The following is a 12,888-nucleotide window of genomic DNA, read 5'->3' as shown; positions in this document are numbered from 1 at the left end:
TAACTCGTTTCTGAGATATGTCATCATTGAATATTGTAAGAGCTTTCATTGTCTGCTTATATGCCCCCTTTATTAAGCCTACGGTTCTGACTTGGTGTACAGGGAGAACACTCACTGTAAAAACAGCCCATGTTCTGAATTCTGTCGCTGTACATTTCAAAAGTGCTGAACAAATAGTTATGACGACGTCCATCCTACCTGGGTCATTGTCTTAATCGAAATGATGGATTGCAAATGTTCCACTTGTCGTCCTTATGCCATGGCTGTCCAACCCTCTTCTTGGAGATCTACTGTCCTGTAGGTTATCAGTCCAACCCTCTTCCTGGAGATCTACTGTCCTGTAGGTTATCAGTCCAACCCTCTTCCTTGAGATCTACCGTTCTGTAGGTTATCAGTCCAACCCTCTTCCTGGAGATCTACTGTCCTGTAGGTTATCAGTCCAACCCTGTTCCTGGAGATCTACCGTTCTGTGGGTTTTCAGTCCAACCCTAATTTAACACACCCGATTGATTCTACTGGTTAGCAGCTCAACAAGACCTTAACTAGCTGAATCAGATATGCTAAATGAGTTGGACTGAAAACCTACAGGACAGCAAATCCCCCAGAAGGTGGGGCAGCTCTGCCTTATGCTGTAGGTTGTACATATTAACCTGTCAGTAGAAACCACATTTGTTTAAGCAAGTCAGCCATGTTTAAAAAATAATAATAAAGTCAGTAAATGAGGCTGTTTCGCTGCCAGTCAAGGCTCAGCTGATAGCCAGGTGTAGCAGTGGTAAGGTGTTGGGACAGCGTTATGTAGGCCCTAACAGTTCGTTGGCACCGTTTGTTCGCGTTACAGCTCAATTCACTTATGGTTTAGTGCCGTTCACTTGTTGTCCCAACAAGATTTACACGCTAAATATCGCCACTGAATACACCACATCAAAATACCAAGGAAAGTGTGTTGATAGCACCATCCAAATTAGACGTTGACACTTCACAACGCAAACAGGGTTAGCTCGCGTTTAAATCAAACCTGGACGGTGCTAAAGAGACGTGTTCCTTGGTATTTTAATGACCACTGAGTGACAACAGTGGTACAACACAGAGAAAATATGTTTGTCTAGGAACCGAGAAGTCCTGTATACTGTAACACTGTCTTAACATATTTAGGCCTCGACATTGTAAACATTCCCTCTAGTCAGTTTAGTCAATAGCCAGGGCCTGGCAGTCAGTCTCGAGACAGCAGCTGTACCCAGTTTAGTCTCAATACAATAGACACCGGTCCTGTTGATAGTACCCAGTTTAGTCTCAACACAAGACACTCCTGTGACAAGACGCATAATTCACAGCTCATCCCCATGACCCCCGAGCCAGCGTCTAGCCCCATGACCCCCCGAGCCAGCGTCTAGCCCCATGACCCTCCTAGCTATCTTCTCATACTCCACAATTCATGTTATCCTTCTGCATTTTTAATTTCACCTTTATTTAACTAGGCAAGTCAGTTAAGAACAAATTCTTATTTTCAATGACAGCCTGGGAACAGTGAGTTAAATGCCTGTTCAGGGGCAGAACGACAGATTTGTACCTTGTCAGCTCGGGGGTTTGAACTTGCAACCTTCTGGTTACTAGTCCACCGCTCTAACCACAAGGCTACCAATACACGTTGGACAGCCCCCCCCCCCCTTATATATATATATTTTTTATTATTTTTTACAATCGATTAAAACATTTTGGGTTCTGATGGGGGTACGACAGTTGAACTACTCTGACATTTAAGTTACATTCTTCAAGAATCAACGGATATATATATCGAATGTAAGGTCCAAAAACAGATGTACCAATCACAGATTGACCCTTTAAAAGACTAGTGCCAATGTATAGCTCTGGTGAACCCCATTTCCAAGCTGAAGGATGCCATAGTGTTGTTGGAAATGAAAGCCATGTTGAGGTAGGAGAGCTAGGCTATTATATGAAATATAACACAAACAGTCAACCCAGTAATATTAAATGGGATAGATCAGTAAATGAAGTTACAATGTATTTTTTTTTAAACAAAGCATAGCTTTATTGTGATGGTAATAAAGTCAATGGACCGTGGCGATGCAGAGGAGCCACCCCGTCTAAGGGGCGGCGGCATCAGCGATCTTCTTGGCTGCTGCGTTGGCGGTCTTCTGACCCTTCTTGTTGTGCTTCTTGGCAAAACGCAAGTTCTTCATGAACTTAGGGTCAACCTGGGGAGGGAGAGAGAGTAAGTTGCAGACAAACTCTTCACATATAGACAATACTGAAAGTTAATTCAATAAGGTATAAATATAAATCTGAAGCGTAAGAAAACAGGAAGTAAGGATTGGTACAGTGCGCATGGAGAACATTACATCCTCATGTGTAAACATGTGACCAGGATCCTTTGAAAGAGACACCGCAGCAGAAAGGTTGAGTGCCAGTTGATATGGAGTTTAATATATTTTTTATGAAAAAGCGTGTTTCTTCCCCATATCCTCCTTCACCAGGCATCTCACCCACATTTAATATTTTTGTTGTAATTTTACCTTTAACTATTCAAGTCAGTTAAGAACAAGTTCTTATTTTCAATGACTGTCCAGGAACAGTGGGTTAACTGCCTGTTCAGGGACCAGAACAACAGATGTGTACCTTGTCAGCTCGGGGGTTTGAACTTGCGACCTTTCGGTTACTAGTCCAACGCACTTAGGCTACCCTGCCGCCTCGTCATCTCTCCATTCAAAAAACTAAAGCTTAATAGAAAAACAGTTAAGCTGAATTTCAGACTAAGTGGACGAGCATGAATTGTTTTAACATGAAATGTCACGAAGCTTGTTAAACCCCCCCCCCCCCCAATTCTAAGGGGTCAATGTGAATTCGTTTGGAGCTGTATGACCAATCAAATCAATCTAGATTGCGTGGGGGGTGGGGACTGGGACCGAGGCACCAAACCTGGTACCCAATAATCCCACCAACTCAAAATCTGAATTCCGAGAGCCTAGTGGTTATGAGTGTTTGACTAGTAACCGAAACAGCTGACAAGGTACAAATCTGTTGTTCTGCCCCCGAACAGGCAGTTAACCCACTGTTCCTAGGCCGTCATTGAAAATAAGAATTTGATCTTAACCGACCTGCCAAGTTAAATAAAGGTAAAAAAAAAAAAAAACACGCCACTCGAACCTCCCAGTAGAAGGCTGCATTCCTGCGGGTGCGAGTGGACAACTTTTGGATTAATGAATTAATGTATACATGCTAATCTTCCTCCTAAAAGGGTAGGCTATATCCTACATGCTAATCCTCTTAAAGGGAAAGTATCCTCTCTCCCCAATTAGCCGAGTGGTTAAAAAAATATAAAAACTTCAACAAGTAGTTTTGGTGCCCCGTTTCATGAGCTGAAATAAAAAATATCCTGGAAAAATGTTCCATCCACCTGAGATGTGGTATATCATGAAGCTGATTAAACATGATCATTACACAGGTGCACCTTGTGCCGGGGGACAATAAAAAAGGTCACAACAATGTCACAGATTTTTTATTATTTTACCTTTATTTTACTAGGCAAGTCAGTTAAGAACAAATTCTCATTTTCAGTGACGGCCTAGGAACAGTGGGTTAACTGCCTGTTCAGGGGCAGAACGACAGATTTGTACCTTGTCAGCTTGGGGATTCGAACTTGCAACCTTTCAGTTACTAGTCCAACACTCAAACCACTAGGCTACCCTGCCGCCCCATATCTAAAGTTGAGGAAGTGTGCAATTTGCATGCTGACTGCAGGAATGTTGCCAGATAATGTAATGTTAATTTCGCTACCATAAGCCACCTCAAATGGCATTTTAGAGAATTTAGCAGTACGTCCAACCAGTCTCACAAAAAAAAATGCGTGACTGAGGTTCGTGACCAGTTCTTGCGGGAGTCGTACAGAAAGCCGGCGATATGAACGACGGTATGAAAAGATGTAGGTGCTGGCGGTAATGAATAGACCAGCCCAGCGGAGACCTCCTTCCTCTCAGTTTGATCATTTCCCCACAGAGTACATTTAATACAGTATAAACCAGAGATACGTCCATACACAAGGATGTATTTAGACAGGCTAATTCTGATCTTTTATATATTTATTTAACTAGGTCAGTTAAATCTTTGGCAGATGAGATCAGAGCTTTTGCCAATTACTGAGCAAAATATCAGAATTGGGCTATCTGTGTAAATGAAGCCATGAGAGTAGCAGCTCCTGCAAGTAAGTCTAAAAGTTGTGCAATGCATGGTTTAGCCCCCCAGTCATGGCCCAAGGAGCTCTGGGAAGATGTAGGAATATACAGAACGCCGTCCTCACCAGCCCAAGGGGCCGGGGGGACAAAGCTTGCTCTACGACGCCGTGGAACGGGACTGTACGTCACAGCACCAAAGTGCTACGCTCCCATACGCCACAAGGACAGAGCCATGGGAGAGCAACCTCACAGGATGTCCACATCGGAATTAGGGCACCTTTTATTTTGTTACACTTATATATTATTGAGTCGAAGGCACCCACATCTGATTTACATAAACCACCGGGTGTGAATGACAATGCCCTTGACCTAACTTAGGCAACTTTACAAACTGTATATAACAAATCATAACGGTCGATAGGCCAGCAGATCAATAAATACCCCTTTCATGGACTCGTAACGGTCTGGTCTGGGCTTCTTGATCCCATTCCTATGGGCCTTACGGGCTGTGGACAGACAGGAGAAAAAGACGTGTCAACACGTTTATGGAAACAATGACCTCAAAATTAAAACAGGATTCAGGCTACTCCTGCAGAGCTCTAGTCAATTTTTTGTGTGAAAACGGACACAAACAACCGGGGAGGCTGTTAATCCTGTATTGACAACTACCTAGTTAGCAAGGCACGATCACTTATATCTAGCGAACTAACTTAACTTCATAACCGTTCATTTCTACTCACACTGGTTGTGGGTGGTGTGATTCTTTGACTTTGCCATTTCTGTTCTGTGGATCTGTTGACGGAAGAGAATAGAAATTAGTTAATTTCAGAACTGACCAAAAGAAACACGCTGGAACTCATGTTTGCTACACTAACTATTTATAAGAGCTAGAAACAAGCCGTAGGGGGTTTTCAACGATGTAAACATTGACATTATCACCGTATACGTGCTGAAAGCCAGTATTATCCAAAACATTTAACACATTTTCAATTTGGTGAGTTTGTTGGTGTGTTTTCCTAGCATGAATATCTAGCGGGTGGAAATGGACAGCCGACCTAGTTATATAGTTTTAATCATCCAAGCGGGAACAAATTTAGCAAATATAAAGATGCCTGTGTGGTTCGTGATATTTTCCGCTATAAACACACATTCATGGCTGATATGAATCTTTAAAAACACAGGAGGATTGATGTAGATTAACATGTTAGACTCAGGAGTGAAATTCATTACCTGCCACACGTAAGAGACGGAAACCGGAAGAGAAAGAACTGAACCAAACGAACCCAAATATGAACCATCGAATCAGGAGCGGCGACCGGAAACGACAAGACGTTGAATGGGGACACTGCCGCCTAGTGCAGTGGACAAGACATTACACCGTCAACATTTCCAGACAGGAGGTGTCACTATCAGTCCACATGATTTTCTACAACCATGAACAACAAAGGTAAGGATAATACTACCGTGTGTTTAATGTGCATGAACAACGGGATAAATTCATGTTAGGAATGACTTTTTCTTGTTATCTGCCAGACCTGACCTCAAAATGTGACATTCAGAGTTTTTAAAATAATTGTTATAAAACACATTTAAAAAAGGCAGTCCTGCATAACTAGCTAGCCAGGCATCATCACAAGGTTGCTAATGCTAACTATTTACATCACAATGTGACACACAGGGTTTTCAAATATAATTGTTGTAAAGTTGTGTGTATAGTAATGTTGAATAAGAATGATGGTCAGATGGGCAGGCATACAGACAGAGACAGTATAAATATGAGAGACAAGACCCCAGTTGGCCCCTGCTCTCTGTGTGTTGTGGTAGGGTTACTCAGTGGTTCAGTTGATCCCTGCTCTCTGTGTGTTGTGGTATGGTTACTCAGTGGTTCAGTTGGCCCCTGCTCTCTGTGTGTTGTGGTATGGTTACTCAGTGATTCAGTTGGCCCCTGCTCTCTGTGTGTTGTGATATGGTTACTCAGTGGTTCAGTTGGCCCCTGCTCTCTGTGTGTTGTGATATGTTTACTCAGTGGTTCAGTTGGCCCTGCTCTCTGTGTGTTGTGGTATGGTTAATCAGTGGTTCAGTTGATCCCTGCTCTCTGTGTGTTGTGATATGGTTACTCAGTGATTCAGTTGGCCCCTGCTCTCTGTGTGTTGTGGTATGGTTTATCAGTGGTTCAGTGGATCCCTGCTCTCTGTGTGTTGTGGTATGGTTACTCAGTGATTCAGTTGGCCCCTGCTCTCTGTGTGTTGTGGTATGGTTTCTCAGTGATTCAGTTGGCCCCTGCTCTCTGTGTGTTGTGGTATGGTTTCTCAGTGGTTCAGTTGATCCCTGCTCTCTGTGTGTTGTGATATGGTTACTCGGTGGTTCAGTTGATCCCTGCTCTCTGTGTGTTGTGGTATGGTTACTCAGTGATTCAGTTGGCCCCTGCTCTCTGTGTGTTGTGGTATGGTTACTCAGTGGTTCAGTTGATCCCTGCTCTCTGTGTGTTGTGGTATGGTTACTCAGTGATTCAGTTGGCCCCTGCTCTCTGTGTGTTGTGGTATGGTTACTCAGTGGTTGTGGTTCAGTTGGCCCTGCTCTCTGTGTGTTGTGGTATGGTTACTCAGTGATTCAGTTGATCCCTGCTCTCTGTGTGTTGTGGTCACTCAGTGATTCAGTTGGCCCCTGCTCTCTGTGTGTTGTGGTATGGTTACTCAGTGATTCAGTTGATCCCTGCTCTCTGTGTGTTGTGGTCACTCAGTGATTCAGTTGGCCCCTGCTCTCTGTGTGTTGTGGTATGGTTACTCAGTGGTTCAGTGGACCCCTGCTCTCTGTGTGTTGTGATATGGTTACTCAGTGGTTCAGTTGGCCCCTGCTCTCTGTGTGTTGTGATATGTTTACTCAGTGGTTCAGTTGCCCCTGCTCTCTGTGTGTTGTGGTATGGTTACTCAGTGATTCAGTTGATCCCTGCTGTCTGTGTGTTGTGGTATGGTTACTCAGTGGTTCAGTTGATCCCTGCTCTCTGTGTGTTGTGGTAGGGTTACTCAGTGGTTCAGTTGATCCCTGCTCTCTGTGTGTTGTGGTATGGTTTCTCAGTGGTTCAGTGGATCCCTGCTCTCTGTGTGTTGTGGTATGGTTTCTCAGTGGTTCAGTGGATCCCTGCTCTCTGTGTGTTGTGATATGTTTACTCAGTGGTTCAGTTGATCCCTGCTCTCTGTGTGTTGTGGTATGGTTACTCAGTGATTCAGTGGATCCCTGCTCTCTGTGTGTTGTGATATGTTTACTCAGTGATTCAGTTGGCCCCTGCTCTCTGTGTGTTGTGGTATGGTTACTCAGTGATTCAGTGGATCCCTGCTCTCTGTGTGTTGTGATATGTTTACTCAGTGGTTCAGTTGATCCCTGCTCTCTGTGTGTTGTGGTATGGTTACTCAGTGGTTCAGTTGGCCCTGCTCTCTGTGTGTTGTGGTATGGTTACTCAGTGATTCAGTGGATCCCTGCTCTCTGTGTGTTGTGATATGTTTACTCAGTGGTTCAGTTGATCCCTGCTCTCTGTGTGTTGTGGTATGGTTTCTCAGTGGTTCAGTTGGCCCTGCTCTCTGTGTGTTGTGGTATGGTTACTCAGTGGTTCAGTTGATCCCTGCTCTCTGTGTGTTGTGGTATGGTTACTCAGTGGTTCAGTTGGCCCTGCTCTCTGTGTGTTGTGGTATGGTTACTCAGTGATTCAGTGGATCCCTGCTCTCTGTGTGTTGTGATATGTTTACTCAGTGGTTCAGTTGATCCCTGCTCTCTGTGTGTTGTGGTATGGTTTCTCAGTGGTTCAGTTGGCCCTGCTCTCTGTGTGTTGTGGTATGGTTACTCAGTGGTTCAGTTGATCCCTGCTCTCTGTGTGTTGTGGTAGGGTTACTCAGTGGTTCAGTTGATCCCTGCTCTCTGTGTGTTGTGGTATGGTTACTCAGTGGTTCAGTTGGAATGTTGGAGGTGGGGGTTTGCTCAACTCAGCAAAAAAAGAAACATCCCTTTTTCAGGACCCTGTTTCTCAAAGATAATTCCTAAAAATCCAAATAACTTCACAGATCTTCATTGTAAAGGGTTTAAACACTGTTTCCCATGCGTGTTCTATGAACCATAAACAATTAATGAATATGCACCTGTGGAACAGTCGTTAAGACACTAACAGCTTACAGACGGAAGGCAATTAAGGTCACAGTTATAAAAATTTAGGACACTAAAGAGGTCTTTCTACTGACTCAGAAAAACACCAAAAGAAACATGCCCAGGGTCCCTGCTCATCTGCGTGAGCATGCCTTAGGCATGCTGCAAGGAGGCATGAGGACTGCAGATGTGGCCAGGGCAATAAATTGCAATGTCCGTACTGTGAGACGCCTAAGACAGCGCTACAGGGAGACGGGAGGGACAGCTGACCGTCCTCGCAATGGCAGACCACGTGTAACAACACCTGCACAGGATCGGTACAGGATGGCAACAACAACTGCCCGAGTTACACCAGGAACGCACATTCCCTCCATCAGTGCTCAGACTGTCCGCAATAGGCTGAGAGAGGCTTGTAGGCCTGTTGTGAGGCAGGTCCTCGCCAGACATCACCGACAACGTCGCCGCCTATGGGCACAAACCCACCGTCGCTGGACCAGACAGGACTAATGCAGCTGGTGGCCACACCAGATACTGACTGTTACTTTTGATTTCTACCCCCCCCCCCCCCTTTGTTCAGGGACACATTATTCCATTTCTGTTAGTCACATGTCTGTGGAACTTGTTCAGTTTATGTCTCAGTTGTTGAATCTTGTGTTCACACAAATATTTACACGTTAAGTTTGCTGATAATAAACGCAGTCGACAGTGAGAGGACGTTTATTTTTTGTTGTTGCTGAGTTTAGTTCACTTTCTACTCAAATATAATGTCCCCCTCCAGAAATGAGCCCAATAACACATTGGTCCATATCATGAAGCAGCTGTTCAGCATTGAGCCTCATCCCCTGCTGTCACCCACCTGTTGCAGTACCTGACTATAGATAACTAGCCTGAGGATTGCCCATCTGCATTTACCCCATTGAGCTAATAGATCAAACTCTAAACAGAATCTTGTTCCTAGTTAACAACATATTGACCCCCCCCCCAAACCCCCCGTTATTCTCGTACTCAGATAATATAGTGTGGAAATAATGCAGGCCTAGCTGTTACACGTGACCCGTGTTACAGTTATGGACAGATGGGACCAAGGCTGCTGGGGCACGGGAAGGGGAAGGAGTTTCCCTGTTGGAGCGTGCCCGGGGAGTTTTGGTTTGGGCGGAGCAGGAGTTGACGCAATGGACGGTGTCCTGTGTCATGGTGGGCCACCAGTACTTAATGGAGACGGATTCAGTGGTGCGGGTGATTTCAGTGGTGCGGGTGATTTCAGTGGTGAGGGTGATTTCAGTGGTGAGGGTGATTTCAGTGGTGCGGGTGATTTCAGTGGTGAGGGTGATTTCAGTGGTGCGGGAGATTTCAGTGGTGAGGGTGATTTCAGTGGTGAGGGTGATTTCAGTGGTGAGGGTGATTTCAGTGGTGAGGGTGATTTCAGTGGTGAGGGTGATTTCAGTGGTGCGGGTGATTTCAGTGGTGAGGGTGATTTCAGTGGTGCGGGTGATTTCAGTGGTGCGGGTGATTTCAGTGGTGAGGGTGATTTCAGTGGTGCGGGTGATTTCAGTGGTGAGGGTGATTTCAGTGGTGAGGGTGATTTCAGTGGTGAGGGTGATTTCAGTGGTGCGGGTGATTTCAGTGGTGAGGGTGATTTCAGTGGTGAGGGTGATTTCAGTGGTGCGGGAGATTTCAGTGGTGCGGGTGATTTCAGTGGTGCGGGTGATTTCAGTGGTGCGGGTGATTTCAGGGGTGAGGGTGATTTCAGTGGTGCGGGTGATTTCAGTGGTGAGGGTGATTTCAGTGGTGCGGGAGATTTCAGTGGTGCGGGTGATTTCAGTGGTGCGGGAGATTTCAGTGGTGCGGGAGATTTCAGTGGTGCGGGTGATTTCAGTGGTGCGGGAGATTTCAGTGGTGCGGGAGATTTCAGTGGTGCGGGAGATTTCAGTGGTGCGGGTGATTTCAGTGGTGCGGGAGATTTCAGTGGTGCGGGAGATTTCAGTGGTGCGGGAGATTTCAGTGGTGCGGGTGATTTCAGTGGTGCGGGAGATTTCAGTGGTGCGGGTGATTTCAGGGGTGCGGGTGATTTCAGCAGCAGGGGATGTATGTGCCCAAGTCAACAGCCGATATCTTACCTCCATGGTAACGTAGGTGCACTCCGGAGGGCAGGTATGGTTCCCTTTCCAGAGCCTGGCAGATGTCCTCGTCTATGTCCCAAAGCACGGGGGGGGCAACAATTCGGGAGGGTAGTATGATGGGTGCACCCAAAAATCGCGTAGTTCTTTTATGGTGTTTGCGACTGGCCTCGACCTGACTGGTCTCGACCTGCCTGGCCTCGACCTGACTGGGCTCGACCTGACTGGCCTCGACCTGACTGTCTCGACTTGACTGTCTCGACGTGACTGTCTTGACCTGACTGGCCTCACCCGACTGGCCTCGACGTGACTAGGCTCGACCTGACTGGCCTCGACCTGACTGGGCTCGACCTGACTGGCCTCGACCTGACTGTCTCGACTTGACTGTCTCGACGTGACTGTCTTGACTGGCCTCGACCTGACTGGCCTCGACCTGACTGGCCTCGACCTGACTGGCCTCACCCGACTGGCCTCGACATGACTGGGCTCGACCTGACTGGGCTCGACCCGACTGGCCTCGACGTGACTAGGCTCGACCCGACTGGCCTCGATGTGACTGGGCTCGACCTGACTGGCCTCGACCTGACTGCCTCGACCGGACTGTCTCGACTTGACTGTCTCGACCTGACTGTCTCGACGTGACTGGCCTCGACCTGACTGTCTCGACTTGACTGTCTCGACCTGACTGCCTCGACCTGACTGACCTCGACGTGACTGTCTCGACGTGACTGGCCTCAACCTGACTGTCTCGACTTGACTGTCTCGACCTGACTGTCTCGACTTGACTGTCTCGACCTGACTGGCCTCGACCTGACTGGTCTCGACCTGACTGCCTCGACCTGACTGCCTCGACCTGCCTGGCCTCGACCTGACTGTCCTCGACCTGACTGTCTCGACTTGACTGTCTCGACTTGACTGTCTCGACCTGACTGTCTCGACGTGACTGGCCTCGACCTGACTGTCTCGACTTGACTGTCTCGACCTGACTGCCTCGACCTGACTGACCTCGACGTGACTGTCTCGACGTGACTGGCCTCAACCTGACTGTCTCGACTTGACTGTCTCGACCTGACTGTCTCGACTTGACTGTCTCGACCTGACTGGCCTCGACCTGACTGGTCTCGACCTGACTGCCTCGACCTGACTGCCTCGACCTGACTGCCTCGACCTGCCTGGCCTCGACCTGACTGCCTCGACCTGACTGTCCTCGACGTGACTGTCCTCGACCTTCCTTTCCTCCATAACATTACTCCCTGTGGTGCTGATCCGTTATCCCAAGAAGGACAAAGCGGCGTGATGGAACTGGCACTTCTCCTCTTTGACATACAGATGGTTCTCCAGGAGGCGTCCCAGGACGTGGGCGATGTAATCCTCCAAGGTAGCCGACTAGATATTGATGTCGTCGATATACACGAGCATCGGACTGACCATCCTGTCATAGTTGGAGTAGAGTGCCCTCTGGTGGATGGATGATCGAATACTCTTCTCGAACCTCTCATAAGAACCCAGCTCCTCCTCTCCTACCTCCCACACGGCCGTAGCCCCCTCTGGTTGGCAGGGAAATAACCTTGGACCTCTCGGTGGTGGGGGCTCTCATCTGATGAGTGAAATAGAGGGAGCCACGGCATTTGGAGTCCCGTCATATTTGTCCGGGAGGGACAAACGGGCATCGCTGACCTGGGCGTACTGCTGAATGAGCTGAGGTGCTGGCTCGCTGGGTTGACTCATGATAAAGGATCCTCCGGTCGCTGGGTCGAGGGGGGCGCTCTGGACGTTGAAGAACACGGAAGATCTCATCCATCACCGTCCGCAGTTGCATCAGCTGGTCGTGTTGAGCGAAGAGCGAAGACAAAAAGAGGAGCTGAACAATTCAACAGAAACAATGATGGTTGCCAGATGTGTGTAATGATGGTTGCCAGATGTGTGTAATGATGGTTGCCAGATGTGTGTAATGATGGTTGCCAGGTGTGTGTAATGATGGTTGCCAGGTGTGTGTAATGATGGTTGCCAGGTGTGTGTAATGATGGTTGCCAGGTGTGCGTAATGATGGTTGCCAAGTATGCGTAATGACGGCTGCCAGGTGTGCGTAATGATGATTGCCAAGTGTGTGTGTAATGATGGTTGCCAGGTGTGGGTAATGATGGTTGCCAGTAGTGCGTAATGATGGTTGCCAGTAGTGCGTAACGATGGTTGCCAGGTGTGCGTAATGATGGTTGCCAGGTGTGTATAATGATGGTTGCCAGGTGTGTGTAATGATGGTTGCCAGGTGTGTGTAATGATGGTTGCCAGGTGTGTGTAATGATGGTTGCCAGGTGTGTGTAATGATGGTTGCCAGGTGTGCGTTAATGATGGTTGCCAGGTGTGCATTAATGATGGTTGCCAGGTCTACAAAACGATGGGTTGGCAGGACCGGTGGTTCGTAGACCGGCGATGTCAAGCACCGGAGCAGGAGT

At 47.4% G+C, this 12,888-nt stretch overlaps 1 protein-coding gene and 1 non-coding gene across 2 annotated transcripts; both read right to left on the bottom strand.

The window, feature by feature from the left end:
- Positions 1-2,022: 2,022 nt before the first annotated feature.
- Positions 2,023-5,498, bottom strand: rpl29 (ribosomal protein L29). Its single transcript, XM_064967434.1, has 4 exons — positions 5,418-5,498; positions 4,928-4,979; positions 4,629-4,693; positions 2,023-2,213 (listed from the first exon to the last, which is right to left on the bottom strand). Exons 2-4 carry the CDS (start codon positions 4,962-4,964, stop codon positions 2,103-2,105), a joined length of 213 nt encoding a protein of 70 aa, XP_064823506.1. The 5' UTR covers positions 4,965-4,979; positions 5,418-5,498; the 3' UTR covers positions 2,023-2,102.
- Positions 4,228-4,453, bottom strand: LOC135542817 (small nucleolar RNA SNORA73 family). Its single transcript, XR_010456138.1, has one exon. It is a non-coding gene; the product is annotated as a small nucleolar RNA SNORA73 family (small nucleolar RNA).
- Positions 5,499-12,888: the final 7,390 nt, after the last annotated feature.

The sequence above is a fragment of the Oncorhynchus masou genome, chromosome 6 (genome assembly GCF_036934945.1).
Source record: "Oncorhynchus masou masou isolate Uvic2021 chromosome 6, UVic_Omas_1.1, whole genome shotgun sequence".
NCBI lineage: Eukaryota > Metazoa > Chordata > Actinopteri > Salmoniformes > Salmonidae > Oncorhynchus > Oncorhynchus masou.
Note: the sequence above shows the minus strand (reverse complement) of the source record. Positions and strands in the feature narration are given on the sequence as shown.

Excerpts from the sequence above, each read along its gene's own strand:
- rpl29 (XM_064967434.1), bottom strand. The coding sequence starts at position 4,964 with ATGGCAAAGTCAAAGAATCACACCACCCACAACCAGT. Across the intron at positions 4,694-4,927 it reads TCACACCACCCACAACCAGT|CCCGTAAGGCCCATAGGAAT; the intron begins GTGAGTAGAAAT and ends GTCTGTCCACAG. Across the intron at positions 2,214-4,628 it reads GTTACGAGTCCATGAAAGGG|GTTGACCCTAAGTTCATGAA; the intron begins GTATTTATTGAT and ends CTCCCTCCCCAG.